This window comes from Nipponia nippon, unplaced genomic scaffold, assembly GCF_047370975.1.
Source record: "Nipponia nippon isolate SJK-2023a ecotype South Korea unplaced genomic scaffold, ASM4737097v1 scaffold_2, whole genome shotgun sequence".
In the NCBI taxonomy this organism is placed as follows: Eukaryota; Metazoa; Chordata; class Aves; order Pelecaniformes; family Threskiornithidae; genus Nipponia; species Nipponia nippon.
Genome location: NW_028262336.1, coordinates 116093241 through 116113657, shown reverse-complemented (window position 1 = coordinate 116113657; position 20417 = coordinate 116093241). Strand labels below are relative to the sequence as shown.

Genomic DNA, 20417 nt, shown 5'->3' with positions numbered 1-20417 from the left:
TCAACTTAAAACTGTTTATTGCCAAAATACTTGAAAACCCATCTGGAGTATAAAACAATAAATTATGTTGGACATTTTGCACTTAGTCAGGGGAAAAAATGCAATTTTGTTCCAGCCTTTGGAGATACAATTAGAGCTGACATGCTGATTTATTAAAATAGTAGACGTATATGAAAACTAGTACTGTTGTCTCTTCTGTATAGTACTGTATATGTGAACAACCTTTGAGAAACCTAGAATGATTTTTATTCTCCTTTGCTGTGTGTAAGAAAGTTTAATGATATTAACAGTTAAACCAGCTGTTACTCTTTATTTCGCGGATAACTTTTTTAGCAGTAGGGTCGAACTCCCACTGCTTCGATCCATGGAAGAAGTAGAGTAATCCTGGAAATAAAAAAGTAAAGCATTGTGTTATGGATACAAGAAATAGCTTCATTCTGATAAAGCGGGGAACATCATTTTTGTACACACAGGAAAGCATCTCTTCAGTTCTATCTTTTGCAGGATACAGCAATCATAACATTCATCACAACTCCAGAACTTCTGTTCTTTACAAGTAAACCGATTTTACTTAAAAGTTCATTTCATTTACCTTTCTGTTGGAAAACGGCATCAACTTTCTGGTTAATTCCTGGAAAGTCATCGACTGTCCATCTAGGATAACCCTTCTCCATGGACTGGCTGTTTTCATCAAACCTAAATCATATGAAGGGAGACATGTAATTTTACAGAGTTTAGACATCAATTCTGCAAAGAATTAAGCAGCTGCTGAAAGGTGTCCACCATCTGTAGTTTGACTGATTTCACTGGGGTTACAGAGAGTAAAGTTATCTACTTGCACAAATGTCTACAGGATGCTGGCCATCACATTTTCCATGAGGTGGCTACTTCTTTGCTGATAAAGGCAAGCAGAGCTCCAAAGAAGCATCTGGAGCGAGACAAATGGAAGGAAGACCCACGTTTTTGACAGCAGGGATGGGATTTACCCCCTCTAACGATAACAGTGTGACAGGCAGTGCATGGAAACTGGCTGGGTTGATTTCCACTATAGTGACTGCACATATTTATTGCATGAATTTTAAACTTCTCTTAGACTTTGATATGATATTGTACATAGTCCTCTACTAGCTGACAGATTTAGATGGAGGAAAGGAAGCCAACTTGTTTCTAACACAATCAAGCTGCTCCTAACTGAGCCAGGACAATTTTTATGAGATGAGGCTGAATTTGGGGGCTGAAAAGAGGACCTAAAAGGTTCTTCAAGATTTGAGGAACCCTCTCAGGAAAAAAAAAAAACCAACAAGCAAACAAGCAAGCCTTTGTTTTTCATCTCCTTGGATACAAGAAATGCTTTTCACAGGGACATGAGACTGAGAGAATGAGTAACTGGGTAAGAAATCTGCGCTGTGGTTTTCTTGCATGCCTTTGTCTTGTGACCAAGGCAGTAAAATAACAATGCAAGATATTGTAAATACTCTTTCCAAAACTATCCAAAACAAAGGACAGAAATGACATGCAGCTTAAAATCCAGCTGATACTGTATGTCTCACTGAGAAACCCCACAACTAGTCATGATAAAGTCTGTTTGACCCACGCATGCTCCTGGTTGCCTGCAGAAGGCCTTTGCAGCAGTTGTCCTTGCATACAGGAGGAATCTATCAGCTTTCCAAAGCTGATTTTTTAATTCTGTGGTTCTTGCCTGGTGTTTGAGTATCAGGAATCACTCATGCCAGCTTGGGAACAGGATTTAGAAGAAGCATGTAGCAAATCCAACGCTAACCAGCTGAAGAAAGGAAAATGTCACTTCTATCTCTCTAAAAGTGATAAAATAATCCAGGCCTTTTCAGAAATCAGAGAAATCCTGCACAAGCCATCCCAGCCAGCCTTCTGCTGAAGTAGATTAGTTTTCAGAACTTTATTTTCTAGACAAACTTTTGTCTATTGTAGTTGTAAAAATTATCTACATGCTGGAATTTTTTCAGGTTCCAGGCATAATGCATCAAAACAGGTCCATATCTTGAATGCTGATTTCAGGACACCCTTAAGCTCTCAAAAGTCAAAGCTATATTCTTCTCCCCATACAGGAGTCAAAGAAACATTTCTATGAAAAGTAGGATTGCTATAGTTACCTAGTTACATATAGTTACCTAAAGGTCTACTTTCTCTTTTATCACATGGACAATTTTAATTGTATTCAGATCATATTGGAGTCAATCTTAAGAAAACATTTGTCAGTTTTTCTTACCTCCAGTACTTGTCACCTATGAAAAAGTCTGTCTTCCCTGTATTTTTGTTACAAACAGCTGCATCAATTTTCTTGACACCTTTAGGGAAGCCCAGTGTGTTGATATTCTTTGGATAATCAAGCAACACCTGATATCCACTGATAACCCAGAATTTATTGCCTGTTAAAAAAATTAAAAATATTTAGTTTCACCAGTGATTTTCAGACATAGCCTTGTCAAATAAAAAATGCACTCCCTTAGTGTAGGTGGTAGGAAAACTAGATGAAATGTCCTAAGTTCTTTTTTTATTTATTTCAAAAGTGAATTTTATGCACCTATAGCTACCCTTCCTTCCTTCCATCTTCCCACAAAATTAAAGGTAAGAATAATTTAAAGAAAATCTCATACTTCACCTTTGAAAAATAGGATCTGATCTTTTGTGTTCTCATACACAGCTTCAATACCAGGTGGCAGAGCTGGCCAGAAGGTAGAAATTAATTCACGTTCAACTTCTGAGTTGTCAGGATAGACTCGCCATAAGTGCCTGATTTAAATATGAAACAGTTTCTGTAGTAAATAATAAACCACAGACATTTCTATATATGCACAAGAATGTGAACAACGTTGTGACTTACAAGCTCCTTCTTGTCAGTGGAGCTACCTAGGTCAATGTGTCAGAAAGGAAAACACTCCCCTCAGTGGTAAATGAGGGGTTTTTTTATTCTGGCTTCTCTCTGGAGTTACCCTTCTCATTGGTGCTGGTTGATTAATGGGATCAGCTACAAGCAGCTGAAAAATTCAGGTTGTTCCTGTACCATATAGTAAGAGAGTTATAGGGTCCCAGATGAGCCTGCCTGTAAGCAATTTCTTGGATGACTTACCTGGATAACTTTGGGCTTGCATAGGTAACTGGAGGAGAGACTGACCCAACTATATGGTAGAACATATTAATTTCTTAGGAAAGGGTTGCAGCATTTAGTCATGTCACTACTTGGTGTAATCTTCTATACATTTGGGAATAAAGCTTTATTGGGACTCAGATGTTTTCTGGAAAAAAATGAAGCATGTTTTTTCAGGGGATCCTGTAAAAATATTAATATAATTCATATCTGCTAAAAGTTTTATTTCCATGAACTGAAATCTATCCATTTGTCTCATTATAAATCCCATCATCAAAATTATGTGAACCACCAACCAAAGTATTCAGTCTTTGTAGAAATCATGAAAAAATAAACCTCACAGAGACAAATGTCATATCAATATTTACCTGCCCTTTAGAAAAATGACTTCTCGTCGGAGTGTAGTTATAGCATCGAAAGACATCTGAGAGCCACAGGTTTTAGGTGAGGTAGGGGTAGCTGGCCTTTTATCTGGGGCATTTGGTGGGGATCCTAAGGAAGACATTTTAGAAAGAATACACCAAATTTGTAGAAACATTAAGGTTTTAACATATAAATGCATTTTTGATATTATAAGAATACAATTACTTTTATGGTGAAACTTTGCGAAAGAGATATTATTTCTCTTCTGCTTACTTCTTTTTTTAAGCCATGGATTTTACTCACCATAAATGGACTGAATGCCACTTATATCATCTGGAGAGAGAGGAAATTCACTGGGGCTGACATAGGCGTAATTGGGGAACATCAAAGCCCTCTGGTCATTAGAATGCGAGAGACCCAAGGCATGGCCAAACTCATGAGCAGCAACCAGGAACAAGTTGAACCCTTAAAAAATGGATAGAGAGATGAGATCAGTCTAGTTTTCATCTGCAAATGGCTGATATGAACACAGCAGGGCTATTGCTCAGTGGCAGTTTTCATACAATATATTGAAATTTGCTAGGGTATGCATATACTTAAATATATTTTTTGTATAGGATAAGGTTGTGTTCTTCCCCCACTAGAAGGGAGTGACTTTTGGTCCTCTTTCCTGCTGTTCTTTCTGTTAGCTACTGAAAGTACGTGTGTGGCATGAGTAGATGTCTGGGGTTGAGTGTGGGTGCAGCTCTGAGGAATGTCCTGGCAGGGTTTCCTGGCTGAGCTAGAACACATTAGATAGTGATTCAGATCAAACTAACAGCTCTCCAGGGCAAGGATAGGACAATGCCCTCTGTGCTCACTTGAGGTACCAAAGTATCACTCTCTGTGTCACCCTCCCTCCTACAAACCTGATAAAGAAAGGTGAAATCATGAGTAGACAAGGAAAAATATAATGTTATCAGAACAATTTACCTTTCTATCATGAGGATTTTATAGCGTATGGTTCTTTATAGCCTTGTCAAATAAAATATCTTTTTAAAATGTTATGGTTATGCATGCTTATCCCCAGTGAAATATGTTAACACAGTAAATTTCCTTCAACATGCATCCCTCCACGTAACATGCCTTTCTGAATTAGAGAAGAATGATCATCTGCCCTGCAGACCAAGAGCCAGCAATATCAACAGACTCAGTGAAGATCACAAGTCTGTGGCAGAGCAGAGGACGGGTCATCAATTGCCTAAGAAAAGCTGGCTGAAGCCAAGATATCCATTTCTCAAAAAAACAAACATAGCCTCATTTTTTCCACACGTATTTCCAGTCCTCCCCTCTCACGAGTCCTCTGAGCTCTCCAACGAGTTCTGCAATCCCTGGCCACTGGAGCTCTGCTGTTGAGGAAAACTGGGGTTGACCCATTCAGTCCCAGTGTAGGGAAAACATTACATTTTATCAGCATGACATGTCCACCCCTCATCCTTCTTTTTTTTTCCCACTGCAATAAACCCACACCTCTCCTCCTCATGCAGTGCTCTTATGGCACCTTCCTGTTTGTTAGCTCCTTGCTTTTCCTGCAGCATGACCTCGACTCTCCTGCTGCAGTTATTCTCTGCAGTTTTCCATCCCAAAAACTGGATGAGAAAACGGTTCAAAGTACAACAGCATAATGTACCTATGTACTGACAGATCTGTCAGAGGCAGTACGTGCTGTATGGCCAGCCTGGAGGTTGAGGGGACAGGGTTGAAGGAAGCAGATGGGTCCCAGCCACATGGCTGAGCACTCGGCGTTCCCCTCTCTTCTAGCCTGGTGGCACGCATCTGTGGTCAGCTCTACACACTGCATCTCAGCCCGTGGGTGGCCTGAACAGCACGTTCAGGCTCCCAGCTGCTAGCAGGCAGATGAAAGTGCTTGGAGAACAAATTCATGTATAAACACATCCTAGCTTGAACACAGAATAAAACTATAACAGCCTACAGTTGGACCTATCTTGGTATTATTAGTGAAGACTCTTCATTATCACTGGTGGCTATAGTGTTTTTTAGGTGGTGGGGATCTCCTTTGAGGGCCTCTGCAAGGCACGGTGTGCTTCCTCTGCAGTGTGTGGTAGTGCCAGGCTTGGTGTCAGTGTGTGCACCAGGAGGAGAAAAAGTCAGAAAGCTTTTAGCACAGGTTGTGAAACTCTGGTGAGCATAGGCCCTACCAACCCCCAGGTAAGAGTGGCCCGTGTCTGTATCATTCGTATCTGAAAAGAGTTGTCCCGCTGGTATCTTTACCAGCGTTAAATAAGAACTAGACTAGATTACACTGATTTTATGTCAGTGTCATTGTAAGTATCCCAGTTGGAGGATGGCCTGTAATATCCTCAAACTGCTCTTATGGTTAATGCTGTGTTTCATCTCAGTCTATTCCTTCATTTAAATACAATCAAAAAAGAATTTACCCATCTGCATAACACTCCAGAAACCTTTTTTTACCTACCAGCTGAGCCTGTTGTCCAATCTTCGTCCTCATCAAAGTGCACATCACCACCAAAACCGTTGCCAGGTGGAAAGGCATGAGCAAGGACACCAAGGGGGCCATCAAAATAACGAGGACAACGTCCATGAGCTAAATAATATGATGTTGAAACAATATTGAGTTTATGTTATGACTATTGGAAAATCTTTAAATTAATCTTACCATTGGTATGCAGTCAGCGTATTACCTTTGGTCCCAAAAGCAATCATTATATCTGCTAGTCCCTCATGAATACGAGTGAAAATCAGTGGGGTGACGGTACTCCACACTTTAAATGCCTTCTGGATTGCTTTATCCACATCATCTTTGCTCATATCTGGTGTGTGGTTCACGATTCTACGGTTATGAAGGTTCAAGTAATAATACTTAGTGTTTGCAGAAAGAGTTTCTCTAATATTGTTAAGATGATGAACAGAGATGTATAAGAAGCAATTTAACCTGTAATCCAATAGCTCCCAAGATTCATCTTGGACTGAGTGAGTTTGAGGAATGTGATAACTGTCCAACATGACTTTTTCATAATAATAATTGTGTACATGGTATCAGTTTTTCTCAAAATGCCCCTTAGCCAGAAGGTCTTCTCTTGAGCATAAGGAAGGTCATCTCCTCAGGTTTCTGTGACTATTAAACTGTTGGTATTAGCAAATTTTGAAGATAACGGGGCTTGTACAGGGTGTGATTGATATTTCTGTTTGGCTCACAGAATATTTGTCAGGAGTGATACATGACAGGCAAAATACTGTGGTTGACTCAGAAAATGTAAAATACCCAGCTTGACTCTCAGAAATTCCTCTCAGGAATATGCATAGTTAACAGCTGGGGAAAGAGAAACATTTTTATATTCCCAACTGGAAACAATTGCTATAGAAGTTATATTTAAATATAACAAATGTGGAAACCCACAAAACCAAAATTTAAACTCAAAAAGTAATTATTGAAATACTACCTGTATGTGAGCTTGGTTTTTTTCCATCCTGGCAGAGTAACACCATAGAGACCCACATCGGGAACTCCACACCTGGGTTTCTTCATCATTTCCAATGTCTCAGTATCTGGTTTTCCAGTCACTTTCAAACCAAAAAATTGTTGCATTTTCTGAAGTTTTTCAGCTGTGGATTCAACATTTATTTTCCATCCAAGTTGCTTTGGATCTGGCTCAACAGCATAGAATTTATTTAAATAGTCCTAAGGTAAAAATAAAGCAAGCACATTTCACATTTTGATCTGTTTCTTAAACAAATACCTTAGGACTGGTAGTGTTTGTGTACTGTGCTGGAAAAAACATCTGCCCCTGATTTTGGAGCACAACAGATATTTTCCTGAGGACCGTAGCTAAACAGAAACAGACAATGTTGTCCCTGACTCTTATTTACTTAATATTTCCAGTTTGTACAGATTTATCCTAATTTAGTAAAGTTTGGGCAACGGAGTTCTGTGTAATAGCATTGTCTCAGAAAGACAGCAAACTGCTATGTAGCTGGAACACACAGATTATATCTAAAAAGAGAGGGCTCAATAGATCTCAGATACGGACAATGTGGTTACCTGTACAAGCTTTGCATCTTCTTCTTTGTTGTCTTTCTCTGGGTGGATGGGAAGAGCATTAGAAACAGCTGCACACATTAAAAGCAAAAGTGAAAGGTCCTTCATTCTTACTCTTGTCTCTGTCCTGGTAGGAGAGGAGTCTGCTTTCTGCTCCGTGTGCATCCTCTCTCTCATCCCAGTTCGTACAGTTATGGGGTGCTTTGTAGAGTCAGCTGTAGACTGACTCAGAGTCTATCACGCTCTGATTACCTCCACACATCCTATAACACTGTGCTGGCTGACACCAGAAAACTTAATTAAGCCCAACTGATTTCACAGACATCTGAAGTCAGTTAGTATTTGAATACTCCTAAGATGCTTGGCTACCATTTCAAAACTGACACTCAATTTTAGTTATTTTACACTGAATTTTAGCGAACCAGAGCAATTTCATGCCAGATGAAATGGCAGACAAACGCAAAACCTTTTAAGTTGTCCCAACCCAGCTGTGTGAAATGGGGCCACCAAATGTACAAAGGACTCAACCATTCTCAGCCTAGAAAATGGGAGTCGTGCACCAGATATGAATCCCATCCAAAAAAATTAAAGCTTTGGGAGAAATCACTGTAAGCAGAAAGTTTTCTTTTTAAATTGATCCATACAGTGAGACTGAGTGTTTTGAAAAATGGATGAAAACCCCAAATCACTCCCCACCCCTTCCCTGCAACTCTTTGAAAAGGTGTGTTTCCTTTAAATTATACTGGTGGAATCCAAGGTATACATAAACGAAGATTTTACCCTATAAATCCAGCCCAAAGGATGTGAACAATCTTATATCTCTGTCTGCATTTATCTTATCTATCTATCTATCTATCTATCTATCATCTATCTATCTATCTGCCATTTCATCACAAAAGATTTCTTCAGTTTAACCACATTAGCCGCAGGGGATATGATTATTTCCTGTCTTAAGTAATTCAGAATAGAGGAAGTTTCAAGAGCCACACAAGCTGTGACAAATTATGGGATTTCACCCTGTGCTGACCAAGCACCTTCTGCTTCCACTGGCAGCAACGGGAGCTGAAGGTGTTTGGCATCTCAGAGGAGCTCTGACAGCATGTACTCAACTTTTACAAAAGAGTTGTAAGAAATACCCTGATGTCGGACTGTGGCTTTTTCAGGAAATCCTTGCTTCCGTGATTTTGGTTTTTTTGCTGTCACTTGCAGCCACCTTTTCTCCAGCTGGAGGCGTTAATGACGAATTTTCTAGCCCAAATTTCACAATGTAGCCTTGTTAGTTAAACTTGTTTGTTAATGGCATTTCTCAGCTACCATAAGAAAAACCAAAACAACAAGCCCTTCCCTTAATTTGTTTCTACTGTCACTGTATTGTAAGGTAAGAGACCTGTGAGGCCCAGATCCCATTCAGTTCTGTAACTGAGGTACAAACCGTGACAACAAATTTTCTGAGATGGAGAGCTCAACTGAACTGATACTGGAAATGACATGTGTGTTTCTTCAGAAGTACAGATTTTCTTTTTTGAGATCTGTCTTATGTTTTTAAATGGAGGTATTTCTTTGTCTCAAAGGTTTTAAAGCTAGAAAGAATGACCATGGTGCTATCATCTGACTACATAGATGGTGTAGGTCACAAAAGACAAACCCCTGTTCAGTGACTTTTGCACCACTCATATTTTCCAACAGCGCTAGAACACATTTTTGGAAAACATGTTTTTGGCTGATATGAATTTAATTTTGTAAAAAATCAAGGCAGCACTATGAGCAGATTTGATATGAACTAGGAAAAGTGGTTATCTTTTTTTCCCACTGTTGGCCATCAGATCCCCACAGCTGTCTGCTGTGTAGCAGTGGAAGGATAGGTACAATGAGAGCAGCTAGGTTAAGATTAGTTGCACCTGACTTTATACATTTATTAGTTAAACATTCTTCTATAGAAAATGGAGAAATACATACCTCTGGAGAGTGATTCAACCAGCTATCTTAGAATAGGATGAACTGGCCTCTATAGGTGCTCTCTATCTTTATTGAATGTGGAGAAGCTTAAATGACTAATTTAGACTACATTTCTAGTTTCAGCTAACAGCTCAGGATACGTTAGTGTTTGCTCAGAAGACATTTGAGTGACAGATGATGGAAGCCTATGTCACTCAAAGCACTTTTAGGGTTTTGCAACTTGACCGCCTACACAACATTACAGCCAGTTCCCACTGCCCGTGGAAAAGAGGCCTGAACATGTTTTTTCGCAAGTGATGTTTCACAAATACGCCTATAGCTGGCCTTGAGGTCTGGGAAAAGAAGAAGCTGTATAAGCAGCTGATGGTTATGGTTTCCTAATGCATATTGTTGACATTGGTTAGAGTTGGTGAATGTTGATCTACCTTGTGACTTCTTTTCTTGTCCTAGAATTGGTTTTATCCAGACTGCAGTAATGTGACCTATGTTTTATTCCAGAAAGGTCGCTGCCTGTCCTCATCACATCAGTAGTACCAAGGGACGCTACACAGAGCACCATCAACACTGCTGCATCGTGATGATCTTAACACCATACCAGCAGGGATTCAGTTTTTCTGAGTGTTCACAACGTAGGTGTGTGCATGTGAGTTAACTGTCTAAGCTTGCATTATATCAAGAGAAATCAGTACAATCAAATGGCGTCTAGAGAGTGTTTCATCTGACCACATGTAGAAGTTAAACTTAGGATAATTTTAGCAGCTCTCAGGAGCTCACCAAATGTTTTGACCAACACCATTGGCTATGATGACAGCCTAAGCCTGAGATCACATGAAAACACTTAGGCTGTAATTAAGCTGCCTAAAGAGTGATTTGTTGTGCTTTTGAGACAGTCTAGTGAACCTGAGATGACACAAGCCTGGTGGCTGTGACCCAGGACCTAAGGGGACATGCAGCTTCTAGACTGGTAGTTGGAGGCCAGCTGGAAACCTTCAGGCACCTTAATGGCACTAGATACCTGTTCAGGCAGCGGAGTTGAGCCACTACTTTGCATGCTCAATCCTACTATAGAGTCAACAAAGCTGAGTTATTACTCAGCTTGAGTGAAAAACATGGGACACTGGCAAATAGTTCAAATAATGTATTTGACCTTTGGCAAACCTTTAGTAAAGACTGCATCCTGTGAGGGCAGGATTCAACCACCCAAACATAGGTGCCTAGAGACAGTGTAGGCCCTGTGGGGCTTTGGGAAGTGCTGATCCCCCAGAAGTCCTGTTTCATACCTGCATGGGTGACTTGGATACCCTACAGCACCTCAAATGTGCTAAACACATGTTTATGGGATTGGATTCCTGCCTGGGCAAATCTGTCTCATTTAATAACAATATGGGCTACAAGTACACACAAAACCAGTAACCAAACACAAGGGAGTGGTACGGTACTCTACCACAGTACAGTAATTAGTAAATAGGACCATATACTTATTAAACGGGAGTAAGAAAATGGCAGGTGTTTGTGTGGACTGAGCTGGAAACAACACCCAGATTCCAAATTACTGAAAGCAGTGCTTGTGCCTGCAGGCAGGCAAGACCTGTTGGCACCAGATGTGCCCCCCTCCTAATGGTGTGGCTAGAATGGAGCAATCACTGTGCTCACGCAGGCAAAGGAAATACTCACTCACATAAGCATGGGGAATATTTCTCACAAAGCAATCACTTCATTTTGAGCTCTTGGTCTTCTTGCTCAAGGGAAATCCACAAAACAAATTTCAAAAGATGTACCTGGCAACTAAAAATCAGAACTTTCCAGGATACCAAAAAGCATGGACTAAAAATATTCCATTATAAACTTCAGCCTCTCTTTAACTTCTTCATCTTCTATGGTTTGTAAATTACCCTTTATCTCTCTCTTTCCTCGAAAACACAACCATCTCCTTACCCCTCATCTCCCATTTAACATTTTCTCTGCCTCATGAGTACCCACTACTTTTTTCTTCTAGAGAGGGATTAGTGTTCTGCTCTAAATCTGAGGAGTCCTTTTGGCGTTGCCTTGAGATCTTCTGCTCCTACTTCATATCTGAAGGGAACATGTGCCCTCAGTTTTTATTTTTTAATATATAATTGGTCTAGTAAGAAATATTATCTTTCCCTGTAAATCTTGTGTTATGTTTGTAGACCATCTCTGCTAAAAAAACATAATCAATTTAGATTTATATACTTCCAAAACAATTTTTGGTTTAATTGTCATTGGTAGTTCAGTAGCACTGGCTTACACAAGAAAATACGATTAAATAACATTGCTACTAAGACTTCAAATTAAAGAACCAGTACCTAAATCACCTTGTGAGAACAGGATTCACATAAATTAACTTCTTCATTAAAGCCTTTGATTTACTGTAATTTAATTTTATTTTTATTATTTTATTTTTTTTTTAGGTTTCATAAAGAATATAATCGAGTTAAGTCAATTTTCAGTTATAAAATTTCTTATCTTTGAATAGTATTTAGACTGATTTTTACTCCTGAATTTAATAAACGTAAGAACTACCAAGTCTGGTCTTTATTTATGAAGGATACAATTTAATATGTTTCTGACACAGACAGCTAAGTAATGAAAAAAATTGAATGGATAAGTTTTTGTAAGGTTACACATTCTTTTCTCAAAATGCAATTACTTCTATTACAGTAACCTGAAACCTTCCTCTGAAGTATGTTGAATAATACAGATGTTGTACAAGATAATACATTTTGTTATCGTCATATGGCTTCGAATGTTATCAGCTGAGCTACGAAGACTACAGAGGAAGTGGATAACCCTTCAAAACCATTTTAATTGAGGATATTTGAAAAAATTGCAGTTAAGCTGGAAGTCAAGCTGTCTTTTTTATGAACTTCTTGTATCAGAAATATTTTTGACCAAGAATTTTCATTTTTTAAGCAAAATTCTCCATCCCTTAACCCACTGAAATTAGGAGGCATTTGCTAACTACTGGAGTAGTAAGCACTTGAAAGAGCCATGAGTAAAGAGATTTATTTGTCCATTATATGATGTGGCTACCTGTGATAGCAAGGGACTGGTTTCAGTGATCTCAGGGCTCCTTTCTACTATACATTTCCAGGCTTAAACCCAGTTCCTAAACCCAAAAACATCAGAAAAAAAACCCGCCTACACTTGCAAAGACATACAGCCTGAAGGGAAAGCTAAGAGTGGATGATGGGGAAAGAGGAACAGAAAGTGGAAGTGTGATTTGTAGACAGATGCTAATGAGCCCCAACTAGCCTAGTTACCCATAGGATTTACCAGGGCTTGTGTGGGGTGATGATGTTCAGAGCCAGGTGGTTGCTCCTTTCTCTGGCTTTGGGAAAAAGATCTGACGTTTAATGCCAGAATACATTTTTTAGTGTTTGGAAGCTAGGCTTGGGTCTTGAATATTAGTGTGAATAAGACATCAAGGACACAATGATATAACAAACATAATTTATTAGGAAACTTTAATATAACAGGTGAAATTGTGATAAATTATATAAATGTATTTGTTTTACAATACCTAATTATTAAGATTATACTCCCACAGAATTTGGGCAGAAATCCGTTCTGACCTGACGGTCATGAAATGCCGAAAAATTCAGCACATAAAAATTTAAAGTGTGCATATGGAAAAACATTGCAATTAACAATTAAACCAGCTGATGCTCTTCATATGTCCAACAATCCGTTTGGCATGAGGATCAAACTGGAACTGAGTTGTTCCATGGAAGAAGTAGACATAGCCTAGAAATAAAATTTGATCCAATTATATTTCATAGGTGACTTCTCTTCAGTATTTTGGAAAAAAAACCCAACATAAACAGTCCACGTATACTTGCTATTTTTCATTTCCATCTCATTAAGGTTAATAACAGGTTTTTGAAAACAAATTATTCTATCTACAGAAGGCCCAATATTCAAGTAAACCCAGATTAAATATATGTTTACTTACCATCTTTCTGGAAAGCAGCATCAACTCTGCCAATTTTTCCAAAGTCAGAGACTATTTTCCTGGGATAACCATGATCCATGGATTTTTTGTTTTCGTCATATCTTAACACGAGAAACATCATTACAATTTGTGAGGAAGCAGACAGTATTTTGAAAGTCCAAAGCAAATTCATACACATAAGCAACTCTACTGTTACTAAAAAGTCTTATAAAGATTAGCTGAAGTAGCTTTTTGATTCTTCCTATTATGTATTAAGGTTCTCACATTGTGAGTGTCTTCAGATTCAAAAATCCTGCCTTTGGTAAAGTTTGTAACAAGGCTCTCAAGGACCTTGGGAATGCAGCCCAGGAATTTATTAATGCATTTCTGGACTTTCCAGAGCCTTGGCCATCACTTGCACATAAAATGAGTTTCTATTTTGAGGCACTGGATATCCAGTTCAGTATAAAAACAAAACATAAAACCTGGGAATAGAAGATGGTAGCACAGTCCTGAAACATACTTGTATTGGTGTCAACCATGTACTTCTTAAACAAAATTACTCTCTGAAATTTGTCATGTGCTACGCTTGAATTACAAATATGACCAACTGTACAATTGGAGAATATTTATAGTTTGTTCATAGAGAAATTCAATTAGACCACTTTTTATTAGCAGTTAATTTTGTTTGAAATGTGAATGAAAAGTGGACACTATCACAACATTGTACAGGAAAGCAGCACTGTTCTGGAGAAAAAGTGAATAATTTAGTAGAAAATCACTCTTTTATTGGGCAGATGTTTCATTAAGTTGCAAGTAATTACATTCCTGCTACAGGAATCTAATGAATGGCAAAAAAATCCTATAGAAAAGCTGACATTTCCTAGCAAATGCTTAAAATTTTTAAGCTTGCAGAAAATCCTGTTTAAATTTCTGGAATATACCTGGTTTAAACATCATTGCACTTGAATTTTATAGTAATACATCAGTCCTCAGGGAAAAGGCAAAATATGCCTTCTAGTAAATGAACATTAAATCTTACCTCCAGTATCTGTCGGCTATAAAGAAGTATGTTTTTCCTGTGGTTTCATCACTGTAAGCTGCATTAACTCTTTTAACAGTCTTCGGGAATCCCAAACGATAGATTGATTTAGGATATCCAGGTGCAATGTCATATCCCCTGAGAACCCAATATTTATCCTCTGAAAAATACAAGCATATTTCATTTGTTTTTGCTATTTATAAACAGCATTTAATTGTGTTTTAGATGGGTAGAAAACAATGCGTCTTATATATCAGTGTTATTCCTTTCAGTTTATTACTTTAGAAAATGGTTCTCATTCTTACACTGGGATTACATCATGAAAACAGTGAAAATGTCTTTTGTTTTTATGAGTAAAACATTAGAATCATAAGGTGTATGGATAGTACTTTTCCCAGATTTTTTTCTAATGAATATAAAGCATTTGTCTGCGTAACAACTTGGGGAAGGCTGGAGGTTAATAAATTAATCCACTGACATTGGATTGGGATATGGAGTTTGTTAAATTCCTGTGATATGCTATTTGATTATAGAGCCATATAATATTTTGAAAACTAGACAACGTGCATTAAATTAAGCTATTAAGAAGGGCATGTGTCTAATCAAAATGCTTTAGTAATTTTAGATGCAATGAACATATTCACATATGGTAATACATAATGTACCGTAATATGCGCATAATGAAGTTATTTGAGATGTTTAAAGCATATTTGAGACATTTAAAGAAAAGAATTGACTGTTTTTTCAGTGAACAATTTTCCTCTCACAATACGCTTTTCCACCAACATTTTTTTGGTTGGTTTTTTTTTCCAAAATATCACAAAATACTAATAAACATAACAGTAACAGTAGTGTACAAATGCCTGTATTTACCAATTGAATTCAGCAAAAATCCTTCTGCATAAAGCAAAATGCTGTTACCTGAAGAGAACTAGACTTGAAGAAGGGAAGGTATTTTCCTGTCTTGTTTTTCAGAACATTAACTATAACAGAGGGGCAAGTTTTCAGCATTATGACCTCTGGAGATCCCTTACAGCAGTATAACTCTATGATCCTCTGGTTTAATAATTTGCAGATTTGTAAGATTCTCTGTGTCACTGATCTTCCTTAAAAAAACACTTGGACTTCTGTAATTGCATAGTTTGCAAAGGAGCAGGGAGTAACAGGTCAGAAAAAGTAGAGAATTTCAGATTCCATTACCTTTAAAAAGTAAAACTTCATCCTTCTCAATGTTTTCATAAGCAGCTTGAATTCCTGATGGTAACTTTGGCCAGAACAGTGAGATAAAATTGAGCTCTGCCTCTGTCCTCTCAGGATGTTTGCGCAACATATATCTGGTTTAAACAAAATTTATGTAATAAAGTAGTTCCGCTCCTATCATAAGTGCAAAATAATTGTTATAGCTCCTGGAGCATAACAGGGGGGAGATGGGTACCTGGGTGGGAATATCCCCCTCAAGTGAATGTAAAGGAAATCTAGAGCAACTGCACTCTTAACTTTAGCTCCTCAGTTACATGCTTAAAATTAGGCAAGGTGAATATAAGCCCTTCTGTTTCTCTGTAGGAAAACAACCTACAAGCCCTTATCTCCTTCACTGCTCCTGTCAACTAGGGCTCTTAGGATTAACGATATGAGAACTCTCGCTTGTGTAAATACATGGTGGTTTTCTAGTGCTTCTCTTTGTACTGCTTTCCAAAAGGATAGTTTTCCCTCATGGATTATAGATTTTTTTTAAACTACTGAATATTTTAAAGAGATAATATATATATGCTTATTGTTACCTGCCCTTGAAGAATATTATTTCTCCACGTAGTGTAGTAATAGCATCAAATGTCAAATTTGGGTCACAAGCTTGTGGAGTTATGGGTCCTGTTGGCTGCACAGCAGCATTAGACTGTCCTATAGGAAGAACATTTTATTTTTTAGTACAGAGAAATACAAAGACAGTGTTCAGAAGGTCTCTGAGGACACCAAGAACCCTCTTTACAGAGAATAAGAGGCATATGGTTTTAAACTAAGGGTCTGTCACTAAAAGCAGGCTTTTAATGTTGATAAAACCCGTTGTGTTCATCTTTTCCAAAACAATTTTTTTTGCAGAACTGGACTTAGCTGAAGTTAGCTTCCAGGAATTTTCTCTTGTTATCTATTGTTCAACAACAGTTAAACTTCTCATTTTGGTGGAATAAGCATGTTTTAAATATATTCTTATTACTGTTTACCAGCCTCGCAAGTAGAAATATTAAATAAAAATATGTTTTCTTACCATAGATGGCTTGAATGCCATTGATGTCATCCTGAGGAAGAAGGAATTCATTGGGGTCTGTGTAGGAATAAGTTGGATACATCAGTGCTCCAGGATCATTTGAATGAGACAGACCCAGCGAATGACCAAGCTCATGGGCAATAACAATGAACAAATTGTAGCCTGTAGGATAAAAATCATATGAAATAAGGTAAAATCTGTTTCAGTATTCAACACAGTTGACTAAATGGGAAACACTTATGCATCCTCCCAAAATACACTACAGGTACAAGAGAGGCTGTAAGTAATGCTATCAACATCACAACTCAAAAATATTGTAAGAGAAGAGCTATATGAGTACTTAAAGAATGTCTGGCCTTAACTGTTGTCCCATTGTCCTTTCTTTAGTGTCCTTGTGTCTTAAAAACAAACCCTGTTTCTCCTGCTATCACTTAAACTGCTCAGATCAAGGATCATGACAACGACGAGTGAAGGTTCAGTGATCCAACAGAAAAAACCTTCAAAACAAACACTGAGATAACAGTTTTGGTGATACTTGAATACCCTAGTTATCACCAAACTTTGAAGTGCTAGGTTAAGAAAGATAAAGGATTTGACATGAGAAGTTTAACACCAGATCTTTCTGTATCCAAGTTTTAGGTTTCATCTGAACAAAAGCATTTTTAAGTGCTGACTTAGTTGTCATTATAAACAACTATGACCTAAAAATCTCTTTTCTGTGAATTGATACCTACAAATAAAAAAAAAAGAGCAAAGCAATTTAAAAGGACAAGTTCTGCCACTTTTGCTCACTTTTTGCCTGTAATCAGGCTCATGAACTAAGCATCACATGAGCTAAGATTGCATGAGGTCAGACTATATAAATGGATCCTGTTACAAAGCCCTTACCTCTTCCATCTTTTGTCCAGGCTTCCTCCTCATCAAGATGCACATCTCCACCAATACCTTCACCAGGCTGGAAAGCATGAGCCAGCTGCCCATTGGGGCCATCAAAAGGAGAATTGTCGTGGTGGTCTAAAATGAAGAGGGAAAAAATTAGTTAGAATCCTAAATTATTTCTATAATTGCAGATGGCTATCTAATACATGAAGATATTAACGTTACCTCTATAAGCAAAAGAGATCATTATATCTGCTTCTTTGTCCTCAACCTTTTGGAATGTCAATGGTGTCACATTGCTCCAGACACTGAGAGCTTTTTGGATTGCTTCATCTACATCAGCTCGCCTCATCTTTGGGGTGTAATTCAAAATCCTTCAAAGCAAACCCAACACATTATATATTGTTAAGAATACAGCATTTTAGCTGAAAAATAACAACTTGTGCAAAATTCAGAAATCTTAGATATCTTTCATGAACAAAAATTAATAATGGCTTCATCTTAGATATTGCCTTCTAGAGTGCCTGTCTTCTTCCAGAAATCAATCACTCTGGATGTCTGTATATAGCATAATGTACTTACTTCAGACCCCCGCAAAGTTGGGATGCTAGATTTATATCTTTTTGATCCAGATTAGGAAATGTTACCTGTATGTCAGATTATTTCTTTTCCATTTGGGATTCCCTGCTGTGAACACATATTGCCCTATATCAGGTATGCCGCATCTGGGCTTTTTCATGATCTCCAAAGTGTCAAGATCAGGTTTCCCAGTCACTTGTAGTCCAAAGAATGCCTGCATTTCCTTGAGCTTTGCAGCAAGGGGATTTTCACCCTTGTTTCTTAAATGAGGCTGGTGATCCCTTTGAAGATCATAGAAATTCTGTAGATAACTCTGAAACAGAGTTTAAAAAAAGAAGAGCATTGTTGCATATCAGTACTGTCTTCAGTCACACTTAAATTTTCTAAGTAATCTTGAACTATTCCCATATCAACATGCCCTGTGTTTACCAGGAGCAAGAACAGCCTGTTTTCTCTAGGAGCTGGTGGGAAGAGTCAGATATAACTTACAGTTTTCATACAGTTTTCTGAATTTCTTGTTTCACTGATGGAATATATGAAGAAATGTCTTTAAAACTGAATATTTAGTATTAATAATTAATTCCACATTATTTATGGTGCCTGATTACTCTAATGGCAAAACTTATGAGGAAACTTATAGCTGGTCTTATTCCAGGAAACAGAGATTGGCAGTGTGACTCCACACAGCCAGGACTCTCAATGAAGCAGGTGACTGCCACTAGAGAGTCAGCATGTGGCAGATCATGCCATTTATTTTTAGCTACAAAATATGATATTAGGAACTCAGGTCTTCCTACTAAATTTCACCAATTTTGTCTCCAATAAATAGTGTTATGTCTATGTAAGTGTTGTATTTCTCATAGTGTTCTTTTTCCAAAGTATTCCATAAAAGATCCATTCAGCAAAATATTGCAATACATGCCTACTTCAGGCAAGTTTCCTCCCTCATGTTACTGAGACCAGTCATATCACAAGTTTCAAAGCTCATTCTGAAATGTAAATTGTTGATGAGTTTGACTGTTTCTGCACAGCCACAGAGCCTTGCTGCTAGAACTCGTGCTTCGGTAGTTTTGTTATTACTTTACTGACAACATCAAAAGCGAAGTTATGCAATATTCAGATGACTTTTGGGTAAATAAGTCCCACATAATTTTCACACGTTTTCTAGATTGACAGGAAAAGCTTTCTCTTGAAACCTCTGCAAAATGGTACATCTTTAATTTCAAGCCATATTCTGTGAAAAGAATTACAATTATAGTCATCTCTCAGACTACCTTATGTTTCGCTTAGAAATTCACTGAAAATTATTTACCTCTACAAGCTGTAGGGTTTTTCTTTCATCTTCTGCTTCTGGAGCCACAGGAAAAGCAGAGGAGGCAGCTGCATACAGCAACAGGAGAAGCAAAAGGGTCTTCATCCTCGTCTAAGGTTGTCTGCCTCAGTTTCGCTCTTGAGCTATTGAACACACTTCTCAGCTCTGTTTATATAGCTAATTTGTAAATCAGTGACAGTCTGACTCATGCTGTATAATATCCTCCGATTAGTAAAAATGATGCCTAACAGTTTCATCATCAGGTAGTGACGCAATGTGTTTAACTAATGTTACTGTCCTTATTTTGCTTGAGCCTTCTGTTTAGGGTGATTTTGTAGTGTGTTTAATAAATAAGGAAATGCTTTTCAGGTAAAACATGGAGCTACATTTCATAGGGTTTTTTTGAATCATGAATTTGGACTATTTATGGCACAAGGTCTTGACAAACTGGAGAAATAATAGGAAATAACATGTAACAGTAACATAATACAACATATTGTATTATAATGAATAACATTATGCTATATATATGATACATAAGTTTTAATATTTAACAAAATATAGCATATTATGTCATAATATGTAATAATAAAATATAAAAGACAGTACAAAGAACTGATCATATCTAGGAATAATCACTATCATAACTCCAGGAGGGCTGTCATCAGCTAACTAAAAGTTCTATTGATCTAAAACAATCTTACGATGCTAGCAAAACTGAGTGCTAAAATGATTCAACATTTTTTGACTGATATTAACAAAAATCAGTCATGTTACTGGAATGCATAAACTGGGTTCCCATATGTATGGTAAGTAAAATAATGTTTATACTCTTGCCAACATGGACAAGGTCTCAGCTGCAATAGTGTGTTTGTATCCAGGCAGAG

General features: G+C 37.7%; 2 protein-coding genes across 2 annotated transcripts; both read right to left on the bottom strand.

Annotated features, from left to right (window-relative positions):
• Window positions 1-7721, bottom strand: LOC104023070 (matrix metalloproteinase-27). Its single transcript, XM_009476852.2, has 10 exons — window positions 7548-7721; window positions 6949-7187; window positions 6190-6338; window positions 5964-6092; window positions 3791-3952; window positions 3493-3616; window positions 2639-2769; window positions 2246-2405; window positions 593-696; window positions 1-384 (listed from the first exon to the last, which is right to left on the bottom strand). Exons 1-10 carry the CDS (start codon window positions 7719-7721, stop codon window positions 284-286), a joined length of 1473 nt encoding a protein of 490 aa, XP_009475127.2. The 3' UTR covers window positions 1-283.
• A 5239-nt stretch (window positions 7722-12960) lies between these two features.
• LOC104023069 (interstitial collagenase) lies at window positions 12961-19666 on the bottom strand. The gene is made up of 10 exons (XM_009476851.2): window positions 19531-19666; window positions 18287-18531; window positions 17865-18013; window positions 17649-17774; window positions 16761-16922; window positions 16279-16396; window positions 15698-15831; window positions 14498-14657; window positions 13477-13577; window positions 12961-13268 (listed from the first exon to the last, which is right to left on the bottom strand). Exons 1-10 carry the CDS (start codon window positions 19633-19635, stop codon window positions 13168-13170), a joined length of 1401 nt encoding a protein of 466 aa, XP_009475126.1. The 5' UTR covers window positions 19636-19666; the 3' UTR covers window positions 12961-13167.
• Window positions 19667-20417: the final 751 nt, after the last annotated feature.

Bases quoted from the DNA above. Each gene is read 5' to 3' on its own strand.
- LOC104023069 (XM_009476851.2), bottom strand. From the start codon at position 19,635: ATGAAGACCCTTTTGCTTCTCCTGTTGCTGTATGCAGCTGCCTCCTCT. The intron at 17,775-17,864 runs GTAACGTTAATA...TCTTCATTTTAG, and splicing joins GATCTCTTTTGCTTATAGAG to ACCACCACGACAATTCTCCT. The intron at 16,397-16,760 runs GTAAGAAAACAT...TTCTTCCTATAG, and splicing joins TGGCATTCAAGCCATCTATG to GACAGTCTAATGCTGCTGTG.
- LOC104023070 (XM_009476852.2), bottom strand. From the start codon at position 7,721: ATGAGAGAGAGGATGCACACGGAGCAGAAAGCAGACTCCTCTCCTACC. The intron at 697-2,245 runs GTAAGAAAAACT...CATATGATTTAG, and splicing joins ATAGGTGACAAGTACTGGAG to GTTTGATGAAAACAGCCAGT. The intron at 385-592 runs GTAAATGAAATG...TTTTATTTCCAG, and splicing joins TGCCGTTTTCCAACAGAAAG to GATTACTCTACTTCTTCCAT.